General features: G+C 41.7%; 2 protein-coding genes across 4 annotated transcripts; one reads left to right on the top strand and one right to left on the bottom strand.

The window, feature by feature from the left end:
- Positions 1 to 1761: 1761 nt before the first annotated feature.
- gfi1aa (growth factor independent 1A transcription repressor a) lies at positions 1762 to 4281 on the top strand. Of its 2 annotated transcripts, XM_031559988.2 has the most exons (6): positions 1762 to 2484; positions 2637 to 2804; positions 2908 to 3292; positions 3430 to 3567; positions 3665 to 3830; positions 3939 to 4281. In XM_031559988.2, exons 3-6 carry the CDS (start codon positions 3086 to 3088, stop codon positions 4115 to 4117), a joined length of 690 nt encoding a protein of 229 aa, XP_031415848.1. In that variant the 5' UTR covers positions 1762 to 2484; positions 2637 to 2804; positions 2908 to 3085; the 3' UTR covers positions 4118 to 4281. The 2 variants fall into 2 exon arrangements, with proteins under 2 accessions (XP_031415848.1, XP_012675687.2); XM_012820233.3 differs by having other exon boundaries at positions 2637 to 3292.
- Positions 4282 to 5638: 1357 nt separating this feature from the next.
- Positions 5639 to 23868, bottom strand: rpap2 (RNA polymerase II associated protein 2). Of its 2 annotated transcripts, none has more exons than XM_031559912.2 (12): positions 23391 to 23868; positions 22996 to 23038; positions 20549 to 20663; positions 19090 to 19188; positions 17917 to 17982; positions 17746 to 17834; positions 17613 to 17660; positions 15526 to 16450; positions 15142 to 15236; positions 13566 to 13646; positions 8401 to 8469; positions 5639 to 6061 (listed from the first exon to the last, which is right to left on the bottom strand). In XM_031559912.2, exons 1-12 carry the CDS (start codon positions 23467 to 23469, stop codon positions 5917 to 5919), a joined length of 1854 nt encoding a protein of 617 aa, XP_031415772.1. In that variant the 5' UTR covers positions 23470 to 23868; the 3' UTR covers positions 5639 to 5916. The 2 variants fall into 2 exon arrangements, with proteins under 2 accessions (XP_031415772.1, XP_012675729.2); XM_012820275.3 differs by having other exon boundaries at positions 17625 to 17660; positions 23391 to 23866.
- Between the last annotated feature and the right edge of the window lie 1877 nt (positions 23869 to 25745).

Raw genomic sequence — 25745 nt, 5'->3', positions numbered from 1 at the left:
ATTGCGATAGGATGATCAACAGCCTAAGCCCCGACGTGCATAATGATTTAAAAATGACCGGCTAACTATAGCCTATAGGCCTACAGATTGCAGCCTACTACTTAAAGTAGGCTAAGGTTACCTCCCAAAAACATACCCTGAAGGAGACATCACATAAAAAAAGCGAATGCTTAGATTTTAGTACGAATAGTAAGAATTCGTCTCCAGGAAGGGGGTTTGGTTTAATGGTATTATAAATTACAATTTCGAACCCCTTTGCAGTCGGTGGTGCAGAATCCATGTTTCAGCCGCCGGTATTGATTTCAAGTAGGCTCTAAGCAAAACACCTGTGGGGAAGAAAACATTCAGGGTAAAGTTACTCTCATTTTAGGGTATGTAAATCTCAGATTGATAGCCTATGGTTAAAGTAGAAAGATTAGCCAATAGTAGGCTACGTAAAGCCAACCTTTCCTCTCAAACACAACTCCAGATGTCCACGTTCTCGCTGAATTTAGTAAAATGGCTTCTAAATCTCTTTCAAAGTTGAATCCATCTATTGGACGTATTAGTTTCCAAGAAGGGTTTAGGTGTAACTAAATCTGAAGATGTAACCGAAAATATAGATGTAATGGGCCTTTTTTTTTGTTACTGTACTTGTTACAGTATAGCCTAATGTAATTTGTCATGCCCTTGGCTATATTCTGCAATTAAATATAATTCCCTCTTTCTTTTTTTCTTTTCGCTAAGAATTGTTTATGTATTTCGTCATTATTTGTATTAGTTTGTATTTTACCATTTATTTGAATGTTACGCTAATCTCTGCACAAATGACAGCCAGGACAGAAAAGCTCTCTCTGAATAGGAACTCAATTAACGCCGTTGTGGTGTTTTGTTTTATCCTTTTTTGCTAAAGCCTTCAGCTAAAGGGCGATAGCTGTCCATCATACATGATGATGTCACAGTGCAGGCTAACCATAGTGTGCTTAAACTACTCATGTTAGCCTAATTCCCAAAATAGGGCTATCTATCCTCCAACGCACAGGCAGTGTGTGAAATCCACTTTTACGCTTGCGTAGGCTCTCTCCTGGAAAACGACGTGCAGTCAATGACAGTTTGTTAAAAATAGACAATGTATTTGCGCAATGTCTAAATATTTTCGGGAAATTTTATTTTGAACTGACAGTCACACCTAGAACAAATATAGGCTACACTACCCACACTGGCACCACCCCGACTTGGCTTTGTAAAAAAAAAAATGTTGACAGATTTTCAGCAGAGATCTATGAAACCTAAATAAATAGCAGTTTAAACAGTATTGTTAACTCAAACATAGTTGTATAAAGTTGTCTTAACCCCCCCCCCCCCCCCCCATACGAAGCATTTCAAGCTAGTTTCAGACCCACCCCCGCCTCCGTTAAGAACGTCAAAGACAGATTCCGGAAGTTTTTGCAGTTATTTAGCCAGACCAGCCATCAGTAGGACTACTGCGCAGAGTTCTGGACCGAGACGGCGGGAGATGATGCCACCACTAGCCCAATGTTCGCTGTGCTATTATCAGGTAGGTCCGACAGCTTGTGCGATAAGGTAAATGTAACATACATCAACAGGATCAATGACAACAACATTTAGCCCTATTAGATAGAGTGAAAAAGAATTCTAATTTTGCTTAACCTTACATTAATAACGATTATGACTAGATATAGCCTATATAGTCTAGAAATTGGAGGTCTATTTTAATTGAAAAGGAATAGACATACAATCCTCCGATCGACTTCTGTACAGGTTTAATGACCATCTAAAGTGCTAAAAACTGAATTGTTGATTTCAAAATCTCTTCAGCAGCGATGTGAAACTGACACATGTGCTACTTATCTCTGAACAGCTGATGCCACAAAAAAATTCCCACATTACATTAACAGTCTCGATGCAATCGGTGCCGCTTGTTCGTTAAAGTTTTGGTATCAGGCAGGTGCTAATCTTTATATCACTTTTTAGTTCGTTTGATTGACTAAATATGTTATTTCAACTTTTAACCAAAATGTTAATTGTTTTTGGACATTCAGTGATGAAGGCCGAGATATGGGGCCAATGTAGGCTATTATTTACAACAGTATAGAAATAGCCCTGGTTGTAGGCAAAGAAATGCTCAAGACTGGAAGATTATTTCGTTTGTATTTTCGTTTGAACTGATGGCATCTTAACTTAACGTCATAGCCTACTATCTGCGGATGGCCTCTGTTTGAACATGTTTGACTTTTGACTCTCTTTGACTTTTGACATGCAGTTTGCCTATACAGTGCATCATTTCAGTCTTTCGCTACTGTTTTGCTTTTTCCAGATGTTTGCCTCGTTGCTGAGTCGACAGTGATCTGCATCTATCTTGAAAAACACATACATGTACTATGCCGAGATCCTTCTTGGTGAAGTGTAAACGGGCCCACAGCCACCACCGATCTCGGAATGCGGAGCAGGACCGCCATGCCTTATTATCTGGTTTTCGCGCAGGTATTTTTGTATTGCATTGTTGCGCTCATCGTATCAAGGTTAATCGGTTGTGATAAAGCTGTTTCGCTACACCGTTTAGGCAACGCTGTTTATGGTGCCAGCCCTCTCCACTCGGGTTTGCGAATGAAATGACTGATTTGATTAATCTTTAGGTTCAATAAATATCGAAGAACGGCATATGACGGAAGAATATATGGAAACTCATCCCAGGCCCCACACAGCTCATTACTCCGAGTCTCTTCCCTGTTGCGAAAATAATCTTTGTGCTCGTTCTTGGAACCACGAGACATGTACAAATATGTCTCCATCTTCTTTCCCAGGTAGGCCTATAACAAAGAGTTATTGCCTTGATGTTGGGCCTTGCACTTACGCGTGATTTATGACGTGATGTGTTGGCTTTCATAATCTACATGTCTTCAACAGATCCGGGTAAATGTCCGCTAATATTTAAGCGTGAACTTGATTCTACTGAGATGACTTCCCCTACTTCCATGTGGACTTATTCCGGATCGAATCTTAGAAATTTCTCTCCACACGCAGGCTCACATTACCTCGCTCCTTTTGGAGCGCAACACGAAGTTTCTACGGCCTTTTTGGGGCCATGGACAGCGCCGCAAAGGCCTCGCGTTTTGATGAGGCCAGAACTTTATCAGGGTTTTATCAGGGTTCTTATGCCACAACCAATGAGCCCTGTAAGATGGACTGGGAGCTTTTCATGAAGACATCCACATTTTCCCAGCAGGAATCTCACACAGGTGCATGTGGATTGCAATCAAAGAGCTCATTCATGTGCATAAACTGCAAAAAGGTAGGCTACTAATACTTACATAGATGAAACAGTATATAGGTCATCTATATATCTTATTCAAATGTATAAACATTCCTAATATAATTTACATGGAATTATATGGTGCAACAAACATTATGTTTTTCCCGGCATAATAGGTTTTTTCCACACCTCATGGCTTAGAGGTTCACGTTCGTCGATCACACAATGGCACCAGACCCTTCGGATGTGGAATTTGTGGCAAGACTTTTGGTCATGCAGTCAGCTTGGAACAACACAAACCCCTCCACTCATTAGTGAGTCCCACTGAGCCCAGAAGATAAGCCTGTGCCATGTTAAGTCAACAGTCCCACACATGCCAGTAGCCTAACACGTGTGTCACTGTGTCCGCAGGAAAGAAGCTTCACTTGTACAATTTGTGGCAAAAGCTTTAAAAGGTCGTCTACGCTGTCTACACACCTGCTGATCCACTCAGATACACGTCCGTATTCTTGCCAGTACTGCGGGAAGAGATTCCATCAGAAATCAGATATGAAGAAGCACACCTTCATCCATACTGGTAAGGAAAAGTGAGAGAAGCATAACATAAACTGAATGTAGGGGTTAACACTTAAATAAACTAAATAGTCAAATAGTCTTAACTCTGTTCTGTGGGCTATATTTCCAGGGGAGAAGCCGCACAAGTGCCAGGTTTGTGGGAAGGAGTTCAGTCAGAGTTCCAACCTCATCACGCACAGTCGGAAGCACACAGGCTTCAAACCGTTCGGATGTGACCTCTGCACTAAAGGCTTCCAGCGGAAGGTGGATTTGAAGAAGCACACCGACACCCACCATCGCCAAAAATGAAGACCAAACCCATGATTTAGGACAGGCAGCCAGCAAAGCGCACTGCACACGGAGACTGCCAGTAGAGTGGAATAGGCCTGGCCTGAACTATCAGACTTTAAATGGAACCTGAGCACAGACCCAAACCTTCATTCGTATGGTCAGAGGGGCCGTTGGCGCTGATTGGCAGCCACGCTTCTGTCAGTCTGCCCCAGGGCAGCTGTGGCTACTGATGTAGCTTACCACCACCGGTATGACTGTGTATGAATGACTACTGGACTCTGGACTCTGTAAAGCGACTTCGGGTATATAGAGAAGCGCTATATAAGATTGAATTGATTGATTGATTGATTGATTCCTAACTGGAAGTCTATGTGGAACCTTATTTTACACTGTTAGACACAAAGGGAAATAAAGGGTTCTTTTTCTCCCACAGATGTGTGTCGAAGGATATGCAAGGTTCAGCTCCGCCAATTGACACGCTGCAAATGGAGTCCCTGTTCCAACGACACGTTTAAGACAACTTGGAACTTCTTTCATTTTTTAGTTCCAACTCAGAAAATTGCACTAGAATGGCACTAGTCTAGGACACTGGGAATTTTCCATGACTTCAGTGAGGTGTGTCATTTGACCAATCATTGTGAAAATGAACAAATCAGTTGTACATCATTGGTGCTGCCTTGGTTAGAGACTGTATCTTTGTATCACTGAGCCACTGCACGCGTGCAGGTCGCTGACAGGCCATCAGTGACATGCTGTAATTAATCAAATATTGGGACACAAAATAAAACTTTTGGTTCAAGTGAGTTTGAGATGTGTAAGAACTCGGCAGGTAATTAGTTGAAAAAATTAAGCACTTTTTTGTACGTTTATGTAAATCCTAGCCTAAAGTATGTTTTGAGGGATCGTCAGGTATTACAAGTCCAATTCCATGACTGAGTGATCAAGTGATCATGAGGAGATGCTGTCAGAACATTGTCTAATGCTGTGGTGTATGACATGGAATCATTTAAACCTTTGGATAGTGAACTAGCACACAAAAAAAAAAAAAACATTTTTAGTGGTGGTTGAATTGAATAGTGTACTCTTATTCAATAAGACGGCATGTCCAGTAAGACAGGTAGAGCTGTTTTAGTTATATACAGGAAAATATCCTTCCTTGTGCTATTGGTTGGGGACTTACCACAATGGCCAATCATCTCACCGTCACATGCAAGTACTCATACCCAACAACCTAACCGATAGAACAACTGCCCAACCATAGAGCCTGAGCAGCAGGATACAACCACGCACAACTGTGACAGCCGCATCACACACCTCATGTTGTGCCCACGGCCCTTAAAGGCTTCGAGTCAGTAATATCAGTAAAGAGAAAAACATTAATGAGAGAGTGTTCACATTCCTCAACGAGTGTGGCTTGCAGTTCAACAACAGTCCCCTGACAGACAGCTTTATGGTGGCTCTCTTCTCTTCTTCTCTTCTTCTACTCTATACATTACAACTACAATTTTGTGTACATTTGTATCATAAAGTCCAATCAAGTAGACACAAATATCATACATTTTATTTAAAGAAATACAGAACATTCTCACAAACATGATAAGTAAAAACTACAGCACCGCAGTTTTTATTAAACACAACTTTATGAAACTTAAAGTCTTATGTTATCCCTCTCATTCTTGTTTCATGTTTCTGCATCTCTTCTTCATCATTCTAAGTATCCGTGTGCTTCCAAAGGTTCTCAAGGGGAGGGGTGCGGGTCAATCCTGGTGGTCAGTAGTGGTACTTCTGGTGACATCGGAGGACATTACGGGCACAGTTCAGCTCGGGGGGGGGCAGAACAATCGCACAAGGCAGTGAAGGTCCTCGCCAGTCAGCTGTAAGTCCTTCATCAGAGACGATATGAACTCCACTGCAGAAGGATGGGTCAAACTCTCCTTCAGTAGTGGTGACACTCCTGTTAAACTAACCCATGCAAGAACAAACAGATTAATACTGATGTCCTAGACACTAACCCAGGAACTAGATGGGGAAACACACACACACACACACATTGGATCCCAGTCTGAGCACGTCTGCCATGTTTCACCCATCCAACAGCTACATGGCCCTGCTAGTCAAGGGGTTCAATGAGTAAACCATCATAAAATCAGCAAAGATGAGCTATGACAGTATTGCTCAAAAAACAGTTTGCATTTTTTTCTTTTCAGCACGGGTCACACATCTGCAAATCAACACATTGGGCTTATAACAACACTGGAGAGTTTTCAAATCCTTTCACTGCATAGAATTGAGAATGCAGTTTGGCTGAAATGTATATTTTCAGTTTACATTTACCTTTGGCCAAATCTATTTGGTTCCAATAAGGCAACCTATGTTGTACACGGCCGACACCAAACAGCGTATTTGATGTCAGTTTATGTTCTGTTATCAGTGCTCAAAAGACCACATTAAACATGACAAGTGGGAAATTGAAAAACTGAATTGAATTCCTACAGAGAGTATATGCAGTAGACATATGCGCTGTAGAGATGGGGGGAATAGGAAGAGAGAGACCCCTATCTACACATTTTGGACTCCAATCTCTAAGGGCTATATTCTCCCATTCGCACCTGAGTCTTTTGGGCGTCCAGTTACGCTGATTCTCACTACCAGCTGATAAGGGCTGAATACACACGCCGAATATGTAAATGGTGTTCGCATGAGCAATGAGAATGTGCATGGGAGAGAGAGAGAGAGAGAGAGAGAGAGAGAGCAATGAGAATGTGCATGGGAGCGAGCGGTCTTAAAGGAGCTCCGTGTTGCCTTTGTGAATGCACCCACTGGTCTCGAAAATCAAATCTTAAACATTCAACTGAGCTTAAACAGCATGTCAACTGAGTGAAAAGAATGTAGAAAGAATGAAATCTGAGTTCTCTGGAAATCTCGGGTGTGCATAAGTGTGTTGTGTTCTCTGGAAATCTCGGGTGTGCATAAGTGTGTTGGTGTTCTCTGGAAATCTCGGGTGTGTGCATAAGTGTGTTGGTGTTCTCTGGAAATCTCGGGTGTGTGCATAAGTGTGTTGGTGTTCTCTGGAAATCTCGGGTGTGTGCATAAGTGTGTTGGTGTTATCAGAAAGCTGAAAGCAGTCTTCAGGTGGAGGGTTTCCCATGGACAGTGCTGGCATGACATTCACAGTAATCAGAACACACGATAAGAGCAGCCTTTTGTTGACACTAAGAGAAGTAGCCAGGGCACTCCTCTGCCTCCCATGTGGTGTGTGCATGCGTGTGTGTGTGTGTGTGTGTGTGTGTGTGTGTGTGTGTGTGTGGTGTGTGGTGTGCGTGTGTGGTGTGTGGTGTGCGTGTGTGTGTGTGTGTGGTGCGTGTGTGCGTGTGGTGTGTGTCGTGTGTGCGTGTGGTGTGTGTCGTGTGTGTTGTGTGTGTGGTGTGTGTGTGTGTGTGTGTGTGTGTGTAGTGTGTGTGTGTAGTGTGTGTGTGTGGTGTGTGTGTGTGTGTGTGTGTGTGTGTGTGTGTGTGTAGTGTGTGGTGTGTGTGTGTGTGTGTAGTGTGTCGTGTAGGTGTGTGTGTGTAGTGTGTGTGTGTAGTGTGTGTGTGTAGTGTGTGTGCGTGTGTGTGTGGTGTGTGTGTGTGTGTGTAGTGTGTGTGTGTGTGTGTAGTGTGTGTGTGTGTGTGTGTGTGATCTGACATCTGTCATCTGCAAACAGTTCACCACTGGGGTCCCACCACTTAAGTCTACACATGGTGTGGCCATGTCATGATAATACAATCACACACACACACACACACACACACACACACACACACTAGACCCACACACTAGACCCACACACACACACACACACGCAACACACACTAATCACATGCTCCGTTTAAAGGTGGTGTCTGGTGAAAGGTTGTTGATATTTGAAGCTGATCCAATTAAATCCCTCCCTGCCTGAAGCATCGTGTTCATTGGTCCAAGCCACTCTGTTTGACTATCTTCAAATGACTAATATCTCCGTTGCCTACATTCTCATATTAAAAGGGTTAGCATTATAAGGGCTTGTGATTTAAAAGGACCAACATGTAATATATTTACAAAATCCTAAAAGGACCACTCATATGTCATCAGAGATTAAGGAAACATGCTCGTTTGAAATACTGCCTTCTCCGACAACAACAATGTGAACAACAGCCAGTATGTTCTCATTTGAAATTTCCATTAAGATTCAGGACATCTAGGAATCCATCTGGCCAAATAGAATGCAGCCAAACACAAACAAACATAGAATGTGGAATTGAGTTAAACTAAATTTCACTTACGCATAAAGGAACACCACAGCAATCACGGTCCACTCCGGGTTTCTGTGGATGATGTTGGTATTTGTAAGCCTGTGTTCAAATAGAATAGTAGGTTATGAAACACTGATTTGATCCACTGCATAGTGCTAATATTAACATTATTTAATAGATTCGTTATCGGCCAAATGTCACCGATCCAAGCTTGATACCGTTACGCAGTCATTGTCATTACAAATTTATAAAAATGACACGAGCATAATCAGATTACTGACATATTTCTTAAAATGCAATTACTATCCAAGATAACATTTTTAAGCATAATTTTAAACAAATATTCATTTAAATCAATTTAATCAATGCATGCACATTAACACTTCTGAAATCTGTCAACACCACCTCGTCTGAGACCTCCCTCTCTCAGTACAATCACATTCCAATCCCTGATAGACTGTGGAGTTCTCACGGATTTTGTACTTCAACAAACAACTAGAAAACTGGAATGAAAATTGAACTCAACTAGGAGGTACTTGGCCTGGCATTGAAGGATAGTGTGTGGTGTGTGTAGTGTAGTGTGTGTGGGGTGTGTGTAGTGTAGTGTGTGTGTGTAGTGTGTGTATGTAGTGTGTGTGTGTTGTGTGTAGTGTGTGTGTGTAGTGTGTGTGTGGAGTGTGTGTGTAGTGTATGTGTGTTGTGTGTGTGCTAGTGTGTGTGTGTGGTGTGTGTGTGTGTGTAGTGTGTGTGTGTGTGTGTAGTGTGTGTAGTGTGTGTGTAGTGTGTGTAGTGTGTGTGTAGTGTGTGTGTAGTGTGTGTGTAGTGTGTGTGTAGTGTGTGTGTAGTGTGTGTGTGTGTGTGTGTGTGTGTGTAGTGTGTGTAGTGTGTGTGTGTAGTGTGTGTAGTGTGTGTGTAGTGTGTGTGTGTGTGGTGTGTGTGTGTTGTGTGTGTGTGTGTGTGTGTTTGTGTTGTGTGTGTGTAGTGAGTGTGTGTATCAGCCTATTACTCTTTGTTGATTTGAAAAAAAAAAAAGAAAAAAAAAACGAAATGTTTCCCTTTAACACCATTTCTAGACTGACAAAAAAACACAACGCAGTTAAATACACTGTTCCTATAACCTGTAGCATTCTCAATAACAAGAAACACAACGCAGTTGAATACAGTGTTCCTATAACCTGTAGCATTCTCAATAACAAAAAACACAACGCAGTTGAATACACTGTTCTTATAACCTGTAGCATTCTCAATAACAAAAAACACAACGCAGTTGAATACACTGTTCTTATAACCTGTATTATTCTCAATAACAACATTTTAACAATAAGAGAAAAAAATTCAGTCTCCTCCTCCTCCATGAACCTGTGGTCCTCTCATGATGCACTATGACTACCTCTGTAACTATGACGACCTCTGTAACTATGACAACCTCTGTAACTATGACAACCTCTGTAACTATGACTACCTCTGTAACTATGACTACCTCTGTAACTATGACAACCTCTGTAACTATGACTACCTCTGTAACACCCCCACAATCTGGTGCATTCCCAGAATCCTTCACATCTATTGACCTCCCTGAACTCACTTCCCTGATCTCCTCATCAAAATCATCAACGTGCCTACTAGACCCTGATCCCTACAAAAATTACTTTAAGACGTACTGCCCTAAATAGAAGAAACATTACTTAAAAGTAATTAACAATTCTCTAATTTCAGGATACGAACCTCAAATCATTCAAAATAGCAGAACCAAGTCATCTCTCAAAAAACCTAACCTTGAGCCTAATGACCTGGCTAAAAACAGACCTATATCTAACCTCCATTTCCCATCAAAAATACTTGAAAAAGTAATAGCACAGCTATTCCTTTCTACACAGAAACAAAATCCCCCAAAACTTCCAGTATGGCTTTAGAGTCCAGCCTTAAGGCTTTTTATACTTCTGCAACTGCATAACTGCAGGGTCACGCAGTTGCATCAAGGGACTCATTTTCATTTATGGTTCTCCCACGGTAGTGGGTGTAGTAAATTACGTCAGAGGGGATTTGGGAGGCGTCTGATCCAGCTTTGTAATGTTAGCATGCTACCACCCACAAGGTAAACAGCGAAGAAAACGTTTTGTTTTTTTGCTTAGATTTTTTTTTTAAAGTTACTGAGAAATAGACTATGTGCAATGCAAAAAAAACCTTATTGTAACTTAAAAATACGTTTGAGGTTTCTGAGACAGCTTTCTAATGTTAGCATGCTACTACCCACAAGGTAAAGATGGGTTTATACCAATCACAGCCTTGCGGGCTGCGTGCGGCTTGTGTAGCTTTGTCGGATAGTTAAATTGGGAGACACACGGCAAGCATGCAAGAGGGGATACGTAACTACACAAGGGGCTCTTGCGTGGCTTGCGCACCTGCGTAAAAGCCAACCATAAATTCCCCTTCAATTCTGGTTCTTTTAGACCTTCATGGCAACACGTGAGGCTGGGGAAGCATGTCTCTGATTCCAGGACCATAAGCATCGGTTCCCCTCAAAGCTGCGTTCCTTCCCCTCTACTCTTCTCCCTGTATACCAACTAGGGATGGGCATAATTAATCGACGATCGATTCATTGATCATTGAGAATTTCGTCGAGGACATTATTTTTTCATCGATAAAACTAATGCATATTCTGTTGCGTAGTGTGCGTGTAATTTATTTATTTTAGGGCTGTCAAAGTTAACGCTTAATCTATGAGATTATTGTGGCCGAGATTAATGCGATACAATATTTTAACGCAGTTAACACACCTTTGTTTACTTCCGGTGTGCGTTGACCAATGACATGAAACCGCTGCGTGCCTGGAGTCAGTTAGATAGGAGAGACCGAGACGGTCTTTGAAGATGGAGAGAGCTGAGGGATTGTTGGGCGGAAAGTTTCTGTTTAAGAGGCAAAATGACGGAACAAATCGACAAAACTAAAGTTGCATGTGGCATTTGTCAAGCTGAATTTAGCTATCACAGAAGCAGCTCGTCTTTAAGTTATCACCTTAATGCAAAGCACCCGACAGAAAGCAGTCCCAGGCTAGATGGTCGCCAACCCACACTCCACGACTTCTCTAGAAAATAACTAGACCAGTCCGTGAAAAGGTTACCAACGCTGTAGCAGTTTGGTTTGCCGGTGACTGTCGGCCCATCAACATAGTTGAAGACGGTGGGCTGACTGAGGTGATTCGAATTGCTTCAGGGGAGAACTCTTACGATTTGCCGTCGAGGGGCACCATTGTGTCTTTCATTCATTCCTTGTATGACGGCGAGAGAGCACAAACAAAATATCTGAAGTGATTTTTAAAAAGATTTTCAATCTATTGACAGCCCTAATTTTATTTATAATCTGATTTTATTTTGGAGGAAAAAAAAAACGAGGGTCAGTTGTGTTTATGAGCACCGGCTTCTAGCTGTCGGCTCCGCTGCTTAAGAGTACAGCAGCGCATATTTTCAAGTGTAACCATTGAACGGATCTCGTTTAACTGCCACAAGAGTTGTCCATCTTGTAAGTTTAACTGCCACAAGAGTTGTTCATCTTGTAATAAAGATCTCAATGAGGAAACACGCTGTGTTTTTTCTATTTTCACTGCATTTTAATATAGTCTATAAATAGTGAATTTTAATATAAAAATCTTAATGATTAATCGAAAATCGATCGTTAATTCTCCCGACGATCGATTAAGACAATTTAATCGAATGCCCATCCCTAATACCAACAGCTGCACCTCCAGTCACCAGTGTTTCCCCTACCGTTATATTAGGGGGGCGCCCCGCCCCCTCAACGGCACCCCCCGCCCCCCTGGAAGGTCAAGTTCATTTTGTTACATTTTATTTTCTATAAAGCGCCAGATCACAACGGAAGTCATTTAAGGTTACCTTTCCTATAGAACAGGTCTATAGCTTGTTCTTTTATTAAACAAAATAAATAGCCTTATGTTATTTATCTTATTTACACGACGGCATGTAATTTCTGTCTCTACATGGTCGCACGTTTACAATTCTCCTCTGCTCTCTGTATCGCGCATGGCAGAGTTCTGTCGCGATGCGCACAAACACACACACAGACACACGTGCGCGCACACACAGGTGAGCACGCTCCCACCAGCGGACAGAATTGGGCTTAAGAATCAGTGCACAGCTACGGACACTTTTAAGCTTTAGAAAACACATTTCCAGGCGTTCATGAATCCGGCGGAGATATTTTCCTAGGTAGGGTCGAGAATGAGGCCGAATGAGAATGGCTACAACAGACGTGGAAACAGAATGTAAGCCCATTAGTCCAGGCAAAGTAACTCATTTTGGAACCAAAAATAGAATTAATTGTAAAATAATTTTTTTCAGCATAGATCATTTCTATGAGGTGTCCAGAACAACATACTAAAAGTCCTAAGAAATCCTAGTTGAGGATATATGTTTAATTCTCATCAATCTGAGATGTGTGCTAATAATGCCAGGCAACAATACACCCCAAAAATGTATTTTTTTTCCTTTACTCCTATCAAAATAAAACTTTACACAATGAAAGTACCCATGAAAAGTAAACATTTTTGTATTACAAGTTTCTTTGAAAATGAATTTGAATATGCAAATGAGCTATACACTTATGGAATATGCCCAAAATACACCTAAATAGGCTTGAGACAACGCTCTCCAATATTTGGAATTTGGAATACAGTACTTGGTTGGTTTCACGGGCTACACATTGCTCCTTTAAAAAACAATTAAAATCAAGTAAAGGTTGTATGGATCTATATCCTCATGTAGATTCATCTTTAAATATGGCACTGTCCCACCTGCTCATATGGATGGGAATGTATATGGAAGTTTAGGCCTTCAACTACTTCATGGTGTGCAAATGTAAAAATCGACATTCTAAAGAACACATCACACTCTGGAACACAACAAAGCGATGGCATCAATGTTAACCAACGGACAAGGAAACACATTATTGTCAGCGGTACCAAATGTTCAATCTACACCAGAAGATACAATCTCTCCTGACAGCATAGCACAGTGAGTGATGAGAACTTCCATGTTTTATAATTGCAGACGTTGGAAATGGCATCTTCAATATGAAAAAGGTTCACATTTCACTGGTGGTTTGCCAGGCATATTCTTTTAACTGCGTAGTTCAAATGTCTTGAGTGAGTGAACAGTGACGATGGTAGATATATGACTCACCTTAGGGTCCTGACCAGATTGTTGAGGTCATTGGAGACTTCACTCATGGTAAGACGCAGGGGACCGACAAGATTCTTCAGGCTTGGTTTTTTAAAAACAAAAGAAAGAGACAAACAGATTAGTTGCAAAGATTCACCAGAACGTAAACAAAAGTCACCTTCAAGATCAACATAAACACAATCTACTCTTGAACGGCTTCAATCCAAGAACGGACATGATCCTTCGAGATACATCTGTAGCCTGCGCTGCTTGTCAACAGTGGATTTGTCCAAAACTACAGTGTATAACCTGGATGGCTGGTGGAAACCACAGCTCTTAACCATATACCATATACCAACAACACGTCTTTGATGAGGTTACAAAAGTTTGCTGCCTTTTAATGATTACCATTATTTCCCGACTATTAACCATGGTTGATACATTGACTTTGTAAAATGTCTGCATTACTGGTTATAATACTTTTCCATTTCCAGATTCATTTTAGTTTAGTTTATTATAGTTTAAATGTAGTTGTAGTACTTTTAGTTAAGGACAAATGTCAAGGATTAGTGTGGCATGAAATGTAATGTGTTTATCACTGAAGATATCAACATTTCAAGACTAATTTTAACCAACATATGGAACACATTTGTTTCAGACTGAAACCTGTTAAAGATGCAGTCCGTGATTTGGTTTTGGTTTTGCAAAAGCTGATTGGCTGGAATAGTTTGAGCCACGTTTGTCTGCCATTTACAGAGCCAGGCCTATGTGCCTACCAGCACAAACACTGAGCAGAGAGCGCACTGTTAGGAGCAATTTGACCAGAAGTGTACAGGTTTACAATTGGAAACAGCACCCTCAAGAGGCCAACACAGAAAAAGCAAGAACACGATTAAATACGTCAACCATTTAGCTCAGGCAAACAATAGGGCGTGGGTTTCCACCGCAGGCACCCACAGGGTTCTCGTTCATGGTAAGCACTCTCAAGAAAGTTGTGCCACCGTAGTGTGTGCCACGCACACCTTAAGTATGTATAGAAATTATCTATTGACGTAAATGTAAAAGAAGTCGGAAGTCGGTATCTTGTTCTATAACTTTTTTTATGGCTGTCATTTTGCCGTACTTTGTTTCACAAATGTTCTGTTTAAGGATAATCATTGTTATTTGACATTTTGACCTACAAACTTCTAATTTAGCATTATTTTTTAAATACATTTTACCATGCAAAAAACAGTAATGGCCGGCTAAAGGAAACCCTTATATATATTAAATACACAGATATAATTAGAGCACAGATTTATGCATTTTGGAAGCTACACATACAGGAACTGAATCATGAATTAAACAGAAACTGAATGTCTGTATCAACACACCCAAATTAGGAAAACAATACTAGACCCGAGACACAGTGGTTAACTATGGAACGCTCTTTGAACAGGGTTACTAAAAATGGATCCTAATACCCAAATAGTGATTCTTCGGAGTGCAACTTTGTGGCTGGACAACCATAAAACTTGCTGAACTAAATATATGCATATGAGATGTGTGAATACAAACACAAGATAAACTTCATAATTAATTTAATTTTCACACCAACCTTCTCCTGAGCCTCTCCACTACGATGCGCTTCTGGATGACGAGCTGTGACAGGCAGTCCACCAGAGGAAGGACCGGTTCCTTGGAGCCGCTGACCTACAACATTTAAACATGGGGGTTAAAAGTGTTAAAACAATCTGAACCAAAGTAGAAGTGGATCTTATTCAAGGCAATTTGACGTTCTGAAGTTCATTTGGTAAGTGTTAGAACAGCAGTAAACAGCATTGAAAAGTCTAATATAGACATTAATAAGGCAGGTTGAATTGTCTGAATATCTACCCAAACATCTCATCACCTCTTGACGGTTATGCAAAAGAAACATGTTGGCCACTTGTTTCCTCATACAAAATATCACAGTTTCCTACAGTCCAAATACATGACTGACCTTGCAGGGAACATCTTGGTTATCAGTGCCTTTGGGAAGAATGCATTCTGTGGTGTTTTCTTTGATCCGAACGTCCACTGTAGGAGTTGCCCTGCCAAAGGTGGTACAGTCTGGAGATGAGGAGGACATGGGCTCCCCCGTCAGCCCAGTGGAATACAGTTCATCTGCTGGAGCCTCCTGTATGTCATCTTCATCCAGCTCCTCCTCCATTTCATGTTGCCATGTGTGAAGGTCTCCCGTGGTATAATCCGACCCACGCAACAGCTTCATGGTTTCGTCTGTCTTCCATTGCATAAGGGTGAGCTTTAAGCGCTCCATCAAACCGAGCTTTTTTATCAAAGTGGTCCCTGACTTGCTCACTCCGAGGCGCTGCAGCTGGCCTCGCAGTTCTGCCACGCCTGCTTTGGTCATATTGATTTGGACGACAGGAGGGTCAGACTCCTCCTCTGTTGTTTGTGTGGGACTTGAAGGCTCCTGGAGAAATGGTGCGGCGAGATGTCTGTTATCAGTCCTTACTGAAGACTGACTCAAAAACGTCTCCTCAACCTCACCGTCTGCCTGTGAGCATTTCTTTGCAATCTCTGGACTTCCATTCGCAACGGACAACATCGGTATGGAAGAATGCTGGATGGCTGCGGTTTCAGATTGTTTTGGGAGGTGACCGCTACAGGAACGTTCTTGTCTTTCTTTCTCTGCTTGAGTTCCTGTAATAGCCCCTGAGCCTTGAGGAAGCTCTGCCCAGTGTACCCTTCGATGACACTTTGACGTCGAGTCGCTACAATCAAATTCGTTCTGGTTGCCCTCATCACCGCTGTTGCTAAAGATTGCCGTGGAGTCTTCTTCGACGTCTGGGAGGACAGGATTCTCAATATCAGCTTCTTTCACTGGCCTGTCCACCAGGGGAACTTCAAGTCCTGAGCTGCCTCTAAATGGGGTAAAAGACACAAAAAAAGATTCTCAGCATCTCATCCCATGACACATAACCTTGCTCCATGCTAAGCACAAAAACCTTCTCTTGCAACCTGCACACCATAAACAGTTAAACACATTAGCATCTTACCACATTAACAAGAATAGATACCCATAATAAAAGAATAGCTAAATGTGACTAGATTAAGACACAACAATTCTGTGAAGATAATGAAGGTCCATATAGTACATTTTGTTTTTGTTTTTGTTTATTACCCCCTTAGAGCAAGCACAATGGCGACAGGGGCAAAAAAACCTCCCTGTTAATCAGTACGAATCCTTAAGCAGAACTACGACTATCTGCGCATATCAGGATGAGGATATGCTAGCATACATGTGGTAAGTGTACACAGCACAGAGGTGGTAAATGTACACAATCCATACAAACATAACATTGTATTATCTGTAACTCATACCTCTTGAACATAGGTACACACACACACACACATACCCCTCTTGAACATACATACATACATACATACATACATACATACATACCCCTCTTGAACACACACACACACACACACACACACACTTCTTGAACATAGGTACATACATACACACATACATACATACATACATACATACATACATACATTACATACCCCTCTTGAACACACACACACACACACACACACACACACACACACCCCTCTTGAACATAGGTACATACATACACACATACATACACACATACACACATACATACATACATTACATACCCCTCTTGAACATAGGTACATACATACACGCACACACACACACACACACACACACACACTACCCCTCTTGAACATAGGTACATACAAACACGCACACACACACACACACACACACACACACACACACCTTCTTGAACATAGGTACATACATACAAACACACACACACACACACACACACACACACATACCCTTCTTGAACATAGGTACATCACACACACACACACACACACACACACACACACACACCCTTCTTGAACACACACACACACACACACACACACACACACACACACACACACACACACACACACACACACACACACCCCTCTTGAACATAGGTACATACATACAAACACACACACACACACACACCCTTCTTGAACATAGGTACATACATACACACATACCCCTCTTGTCTCTTCATGAGTGTCACATCAGGAGTTCTACAGACACAGAACAAAGGTTAAAAACAAACTCAGCAAAAATGTACCAAACAACTAAAGGACACACCTGTGTCTCATACATTACCTGTCATCTTTCCGAAGCCATAGGGGTGTCTTTGATATTTGAACTTCAAACCATTTTGAGGCTTTATAACAGAAGTTGCAGCAAAAGCACTGAAATCAAATTTGAATCACATCTTAATGAAAAGGAAAAATTCAATGGCATTTACCCCAACAAATAGTTTAGTAAAAATACCTTTCGTTCTGTGATGTCGTAAACTTTATTTGTCTTGGTGGAAATTTTATATTTTTGCCTGGGTACCTGGGTAAAAGACAGAAACAAATGTATGTTGGGATGAAGAAATTAAGTTCATTACATCACTGAAAACATGTACAGGGTGTGTTCAAAAGGGTTTTCGACTAGCTGTATGTCATGTTCAATCATATGACCTGTGTGTTGCATGACCATCAACTCTAACTGGTTAAACACAAGCGCACAACAACATCAGGGCCCGATTAACCACGAGGCCAAGGGAGGCTTAAGCCACAGGGCCCTGGTGGAAATGAATCAATTATCAGTTTATTAATATTTTTATTGGTCCGATTCAATATCTATCTGAAAATATTCTGGATCTAACTTTTAAGATACAAGGTTCATTTCTGCCCAACTGTCATATTGAAGAAAATGTGCATTGTACCAGTCCTCCACATTAAATGTTGGTCTCTTGTGGGTGAACTGAGAACACATAGACGAATAGGATGGGAATAGGATTCCATCTGATTGGTAGCCTGTGATTGGAATTCTAATCAGATCTGTATTGGTGTCCGTGCCGATACCCAACCCTCCCATCTTGTGTATGGAAGACCTTGACCAGTGGGATTAAAAAGCTAATCAAGGTTATCTGCTTCACCTGTGAGTGATCGTAATATTTGTGCTCATCTTAGTGTCATTTGCTAAATAATATGAAAAATATATATAAAAAATATAAATACAGATGTTTCAGACTAGTTTCATGACACAAAATGTTTTGGCCACACTCAGTGATCATTTCTCCAAAACAGTTAACGACTGATGATATATTTTGAGACAATCTAGAATGAAATGTGTGCGCCCAGAATAAAGAGCTTTCATTGGGTACAATATTTCCACTATTATGACGGATGGTTTCTAGTCATTGTGAGAAAAAGTGAATAGTGTCACCATGCCCATTCTGGGTCTGGTTGGTGAGCATTCTGATCTCTAATCTATTGAGCTTAACATCCTCTCTCTTTGCTCATCACTGTTCTGGCCTAAGAAGAAAAATGGCTTATGATACTCCATGAAACATACACAAAAATACCAGGTCAATGTCTATTGACAATGAGAACGAACGACAATGACACATTTTAACTACACTGTGACTTCAGCTAAAAAACATTTTGTACTCACGTTGTCAAGTTTGTTCGGACAAATGGGGTAACCACAAAGCTTGGCGATGGACCTTTCCTCCACAGTATCCTGGTAGTTCTCAGCAGTGATCAAGAGAGCCTGGAGAAAATGGTATGTCATCCATGGCTTCTGGCCTCTTCAAATCACTTTTAAAGCATGCAGTAATGTTATGCGTATTAAAGTATTTGGTAGGGATGTCATGTACATCGCTTCAATATGCAACATTTATACTTGACATTTGTTGAAGAACAAGGAACTCTAATGTTCTAAATATTTACATTTAAGTGTTGACACTCCCTATGTTTACACAAGGTCTAATATTGCGTTAATAGCCAATCAGAACGCCTCATGTAACCGCCTCAATCACACGGGCGGAGCTTCCCTGTGCAGCGCATGGATGTGGATGATGATACGCAGTGGAATAGTGTGTGTTCTTGTCTGGTTGAATGATGATACGCAGTGGAATAGTGTGTGTTCTTGTCTGGTTGAATGATGATACGCAGTGGAATAGTGTGTGTTCTTGTCTGGTTGAATGATGACACGCAGTGGAATAGTGTGTGTTCTTGTCTGGTTGAATGATGATACGCAGTGGAATAGTGTGTGTTCTTGTCTGGTTGAATGATGATACGCAGTGGAATAGTGTGTGTTCTTGTCTGGTTGAATGATGACACGCAGTGGAATAGTGTGTGTTCTTGTCTGGTTGAATGATGACACGCAGTGGAATAGTGTGTGTTCTTGTCTGGTTGAATGATGATACGCAGTGGAATAGTGTGTGTTCTTGTCTGGTTGAATGATGATACGCAGTGGAATAGTGTGTGTTCTTGTCTGGTTGAATGATGATACGCAGTGGAATAGTGTGTGTTCTTGTCTGGTTGAATACTGCAGCGGTCCTAATTAGTTCTAGTTTAGACTAGACAATTTGTTCGGTTGGAAATTAAATCAATGATCCACTAATTATTGAACCACTGAATTATATGAAATCAGCATTTTCCCATAGAACTATACGCAGGTATGCTTACCATGATATACACAATGTAGACTTAAGACACTAATGTTACTAGATATTTGCAGAGGTTAGCTTCATATTAGTGAGTGCAAGTTATTCAACTGACCAACAGGGGATAGAGACAACTAACGTTAATATAATAGTGCAGCCAGTGTGCACAAGTCTGTGCACAAATGTGTTGTTACTACTTGGCTACGATACTTTGTGTTTAAGTGTACCACAATTGCACATGTTAATTTGCAACTATTTTATGCTTTCAAATTCATGCTAACTCAAAACCCATTTAAACGGTCAAAAGAATATTTCAATCAAAATGATTCCATTTGGAACCTCACATGTAACCTCACAAATACCACAGGGTACCCAAATGGGAGGGGTCTACTCCAGCAAAAGGCTGTAACTATGAAAAGCTGACAAACTGTTTTTTTACACAATTCACAAACTAGAACTCACACAACGAGTCAGGAAGTCGTCCGATACAGCATCCTCCAGTAAGCGCTCCGTCACCTGCTGTGCCCTGCGTTCATGCTCCACCTTGTCTTGCAGTCGCTCCTTCAAGATCTCTCGCCTACAAAGATTAAAAAAAAATGTCAACATCGGGTGAGGGTTTTGCACCTAAATCCCACTTCAAATAACTAAAGAAGCGAAGAGGACAGCTGTGATGCTAATGTGCTAGCTGTGATGCTAATGTGCTGGCTGTGATGCTAATGTGCTAGCGGTGATGCTAAGGTGCTAGCGGTGATGCTAAGGTGCTAGCTGTGATGCTAAGGTGCTAGCTGTGATGCTAAGGTACTGGCTGGGATTTTAAGGCTGGCTGGGACTAATTAGGCTCATTTGAATGAGTTCTCAACTCTATCAACAAGTTGTTGGCACAGGTCCAGCATCATTCTCCTGTGTTAAATATCGCTTTCATGTTTGTTTACAGTAATTCTACAATTATGGTCTGGTTCAATGATCCCTGAACACTGGATGTTAAGGTACAGAAAGATCTTGATCTTTGTGTTACATGTGGCCTATCTCAGATGTAATCTGATGGGCCAATAATCTGTGATTTCTGAGACTTTCTGAGCAACTCCGTTTGCTTTCTGTGCTGTTTTACATGGGAGCAATATTCAAAAACATTAATGCAACATATCAATCAATCAATCAATTCAATCTTATATAGCGCTTCTCTATATACCCGAAGTCGCTTTACAGAGTCCAGTAGTCATTCATACACAGTCATACCGGTGGTGGTAAGACTGACAGAAGCGTGGCTGCAAATCAGCGCCAACGGCCCCTCCGACCACCACCAACATTCATTCATATTCATACGATGCAATGCATGTCTTTATGATGGTGGGGGAAACCGGAGTACCCGGAGTAAACCCACGCAGGCACGGGGAGAACATGCAAACTCCACACAGAAAGGACCTGGAACATAGTTTCAGCGACAGCACTTGAACAAGAGAACACTCTACTCCACTCTCCAACTCTTCCTTAGTGCCCTCAGCCGGTGCTTAGTTGTATTTAAAAAAAGGTAGAGTCTGCAACTTTGATCTATTATTTCCTTGCCCTACATCAATGCAGTCTTTCAATTTCACATTGCAATGCATAACACACACACACACACACACACAGACTCTCCACACACGGGTCATACTGATAACAACAGTAATACACACGGACATGGACACAAGCAAGGCAAACACAGAATCAAACACTAACCATTCTAACAGGCACACACGCACAGCATTATGGGGTGAACTATACACACATAACATCTACACAAGCACACAACCCCCTGCAACCTACATAGCCCCCACCAACTCGCGATTAAGCACAAAGGCTCTCAAGGGCTGGGGCAGTTGTCGCTAATGCCGGGAGTGACGAGCTGGCACTTGGATGAACAGCGAGCCACAAAGAGCCCTAACCCTAACCCTTATCAGACATGCCTAACCCTAACCCTAACCAGGAATGCCTAACCCTAACCCTTATCAGACATGCCTAACCCTAACCCTAACCAGGAATGCCTCAATGGCAGAACATCTCGCTGAGAGAGCAGTGGTGGCAGCACTTTGATCAGGGTTAGGGTCATACACCTCTGGCCACTGCCCTAGGTCGGTGGTGGGCAAAGGGCCCAGGACGAACTGCTTCAGTGGGGCGCTGGAGCACCAGGTCGGTCCATTCAGGTCGGCAGCTGACAAAGGCGGAGGCAGATGGGGTGTGCGGTCTTCATGTCTTCTTGCAAAGATATTGGTGAAGTGTTCCAGTAGCTCTCTCTCTCTCAGCTGGTATCTCTGACTTAACTCCAGCCCCTTGCAGCTCTGCTGTCTCTGGTCCTCGATGACCTGTCTGGTGTCTCCAGTGAGAAGAGGTTTTTTGCCGGTGGGTGGTGCTGAAGCTCTCCGGACTGGCAACGTGGCTGCTGTGGCGGCCCCTCTGGTCGATGGGTGGCCATAAGGGCTGTAGTTAGCCATAAGGGCCGTGCTTTCAGTGTCCAGAAGTAGCTGAGCGTTCTCGAGCTTTTCATTTGCGTCTGCACTCCTGTAACGTGGCAGTCTCGGGCAGAGTTTTAAATATTTTCCAAACCATTATGAAAATGATTTGAGTTTTATTTTCAAAAAGTGAGGGGGCATAGTTAATGAAGTTGGGGCACTGCCCCTCTTGAACTTGGTTCTTGCAAACATAAATGTTACGTTACGTGATTTTTGGCATATAGAACTGGGAGGTGAGATCCGATGACAAGTCGAGTCACAACTCGAGACCAACTGACGTACAAGAGCTATCCATTTGTGATCGGATCACCCAAAACACATGCTTATGGTAGGTGTGTGACAAGACACCACAGACGATACACCCTGTGAAATGTGACAGTGCCTCATAACACACTCAGTCCCAAACATTCGTAATGGTCATACCTTTTACATTCCACATCGTCAGTCTTTGACGTGACTCTTTTACCTGTTGGAAAACATTCAATGTTACCTCATTATAAGTTTGGTGACGCAAAGCTCATCATGAGTTCTGGTAACTGATCAACCTAACATCAATGCTGTAACACTGATAATACACTACACCGCAATCTAACGTTACTTATTCAAAACTTCACAGAGTTAATCTTCAAAATAAAAACAATCTACGACACACAAATGTTAACGTTACGTCAGCTAGCTAACGATACAATAGTTAATTTAGCTAACGTTAGTTGGCACGATCGTTTCAAACGGCTGTCGCTTGGACACAATAACTACACACTACTTATGTCACTACGTATCTAATCTATAACACGGTTAAACAAATCATTCAATACAACCTTTGGAAGACTTTATTCTTGCAACGCGATTCTCCATGCTTGGATTGATAAAGTGTTCTGTGAGCAGCGATAGTCCCATCAGCTGGCTCAACTTCCGGCCTCATTTAGACACAAATGTACCAAAATAAAAGTGATTAAACCGATTTAAAGATGCATTGTGTAGAAATTAGTGGCATCTATCGGAAAGGTTGCATATTGCAACCAATTGAACATCCCTCCGCCACCCTTCCCTTTCCAAGCGTGTAACCTACGGTGGGCCTTAGTTGCCATAAAAACACGAAAGGCAAGAAAGTGTTGTTTGTCTGTTCTGGGCTACTGTAGAAACATGGTGGTGCAACGTGGTTGACTCCGTGGAAGTGGACCTGTTCTGTCACTGCTGTCGCTGCCCGATGTGAGTCAAAATAGATGTGAGCCACGCATGCGCCATTTGACGACATATTTACCACAGCCCTACTATATTTTATTGAGAGGGCAAACTATGCACAAATATCAGGTCCTGCATTAGATGTGAGCCAGCTGATCATTGCTTAAATAGCCTTGGTTACACCAACGAAAAATACTTTTTTTAAGCAGGCATTTCTTTCAACCTTGATTTTATAGCCAGGGCTATGTGGGGTCTCTGGTCTTTTCTGAATGTTAATGGTTCAATCTGTCCAGATTTGAACTTTTAGCAAAAGATTTGGCTATATAATCTACAATATGAAAGGGTTTACATACTTGCAAAATGTGATCAACGTTTTACTTATAGGAAAGCAGAACTGATGCTGACCACAAGCTTTTCAGGATGTTGCAGTGTTTGGTGAAGGATTGTCTGTGCTGATTTTCTGCTTGTCCCTTAAGCTGACTGTAGTCTTTGCAAATCAGATACTAAATGAAGTTTCACTAAGCATAAACACACATATTATGACATCACAACACCTCACTTTGGAGATGCAGACCAGCCTGTTGAGAACCATGATGCAAATCACTGTTCTTGAAAACGCAGATACATGGCAAAGTAGGTGGCAAAGAAACCTTTACCCTATAAACACACCTCCAAGCAAGGTGATACAAACAAGGATAAAATGTTCCCATGACCATATCATGGCTATGTTCACTCATCAAACCGATGGTATTAGTAAACCAAAATGACAGAACTTGCTGTTGTGTAATAAGTATTGAGACCCAAGATACACTCACATATCTCGTTCCTGACATTCCATCCCATAGCTTGGAGAGTAATCTCATCATTCCTTGCTTCCTTGCATTACAAAGCAAGAGCATAGTGATTATAAACACATTTTCACATATTGTATACTGTATATATATAACACATTCTCTTTTCCCTCTCGCACTCTCCCTTTCTATTTATTTGCTTTAAGTGAAGTTCAAGGGAACTTTTCATTTTGGGATTATGGTTTATGGTGATCATTCAAAATATCAGAACAATGATTATTTTCATAAAGTATGCCTCAAACAAAACAACTAATTAGACGGATGATGTTTAAATGCTTTTTAAATGAACCAAGGCTATCACTGGAGGTGGAGAGCACTAGGTAGGTCATTCCACCTCCGAGGTACCGCACAAACCAAAAGAGTCTTGACTTCCATCTCTTGCTGCTGAGAGAAGGCAAAGAAAACAGCAGACGCTTAGAGGAGCAAAATAGCCGAGAAGGTGAGTCAATCTGAAGTATGGCATTTAAATAAGCTGGTGCTGATCCCCTGTCTGTCCTATAGGTGAGCGTTAGGGATTCACATTGAATTCTAGCTGCTAGTATGGAAGGGTGACCAGTAGAGGAGTTCCATGTGTTCCCCTTTGGCTGATTAAAGACTACTAATGTGCAGCTGCATTCTGAACCAACTACAACAGTATCACAACACATGCAGGCAGGCCCAGGACCTGCACAAGAGGTTGTGTTGCATATTGTGTGAGATATAAGGTCTGATCTTACTAACATTATAACGTGTAAACCGACAAGACCTCGAGACAGAAGCTGCTACATGCTCTGAGAAGTCGATAATCAATTATAACACCCAAGTTCTGTGCTGTTTTAGCTGGGGTCAATGAAGATGAACCAAGCTGAATGGTAATATCTGTGAGATAGCTGGATTGGCAGGGAATAACAAGAGATCAGTTTTTGAAAGATTGAGCTGAAGGTGTCGACCCCTCATCCAAACTGAAATATCACTGAGGCATGCAGAAATTGGAGCCGATTTGTGGAAAAACTTGTGCTTTCCCCGAAATTCCCAGTTTGGATGGCGTAGAGAGGAGGATGCCATGGTTCACTGTATCAAGGGCTGCTGACAAGTCTAGTAGAATCAGAACCGATGACGGAGCAGACGCTTCAGTCACACATGAAAGAGCAGACCAGTAGA

This window comes from Clupea harengus, chromosome 22, assembly GCF_900700415.2.
Source record: "Clupea harengus chromosome 22, Ch_v2.0.2, whole genome shotgun sequence".
NCBI lineage: Eukaryota > Metazoa > Chordata > Actinopteri > Clupeiformes > Clupeidae > Clupea > Clupea harengus.
This window is presented reverse-complemented; position numbering and strand designations above follow the sequence as displayed.

Excerpts from the sequence above, each read along its gene's own strand:
- rpap2 (XM_031559912.2), bottom strand. The coding sequence starts at position 23,469 with ATGGGACTATCGCTGCTCACAGAACACTTTATCAATCCAAGCATGGAG. Across the intron at positions 23,039-23,390 it reads AAGAATAAAGTCTTCCAAAG|GTAAAAGAGTCACGTCAAAG; the intron begins GTTGTATTGAAT and ends GTTTTCCAACAG. Across the intron at positions 17,835-17,916 it reads ACGACATCACAGAACGAAAG|TGCTTTTGCTGCAACTTCTG; the intron begins GTATTTTTACTA and ends ATTTGATTTCAG.
- gfi1aa (XM_031559988.2), top strand. The coding sequence starts at position 3,086 with ATGGACAGCGCCGCAAAGGCCTCGCGTTTTGATGAGGCCAGAACTTTA. Across the intron at positions 3,568-3,664 it reads ACAAACCCCTCCACTCATTA|GAAAGAAGCTTCACTTGTAC; the intron begins GTGAGTCCCACT and ends CTGTGTCCGCAG. Across the intron at positions 3,831-3,938 it reads GCACACCTTCATCCATACTG|GGGAGAAGCCGCACAAGTGC; the intron begins GTAAGGAAAAGT and ends CTATATTTCCAG.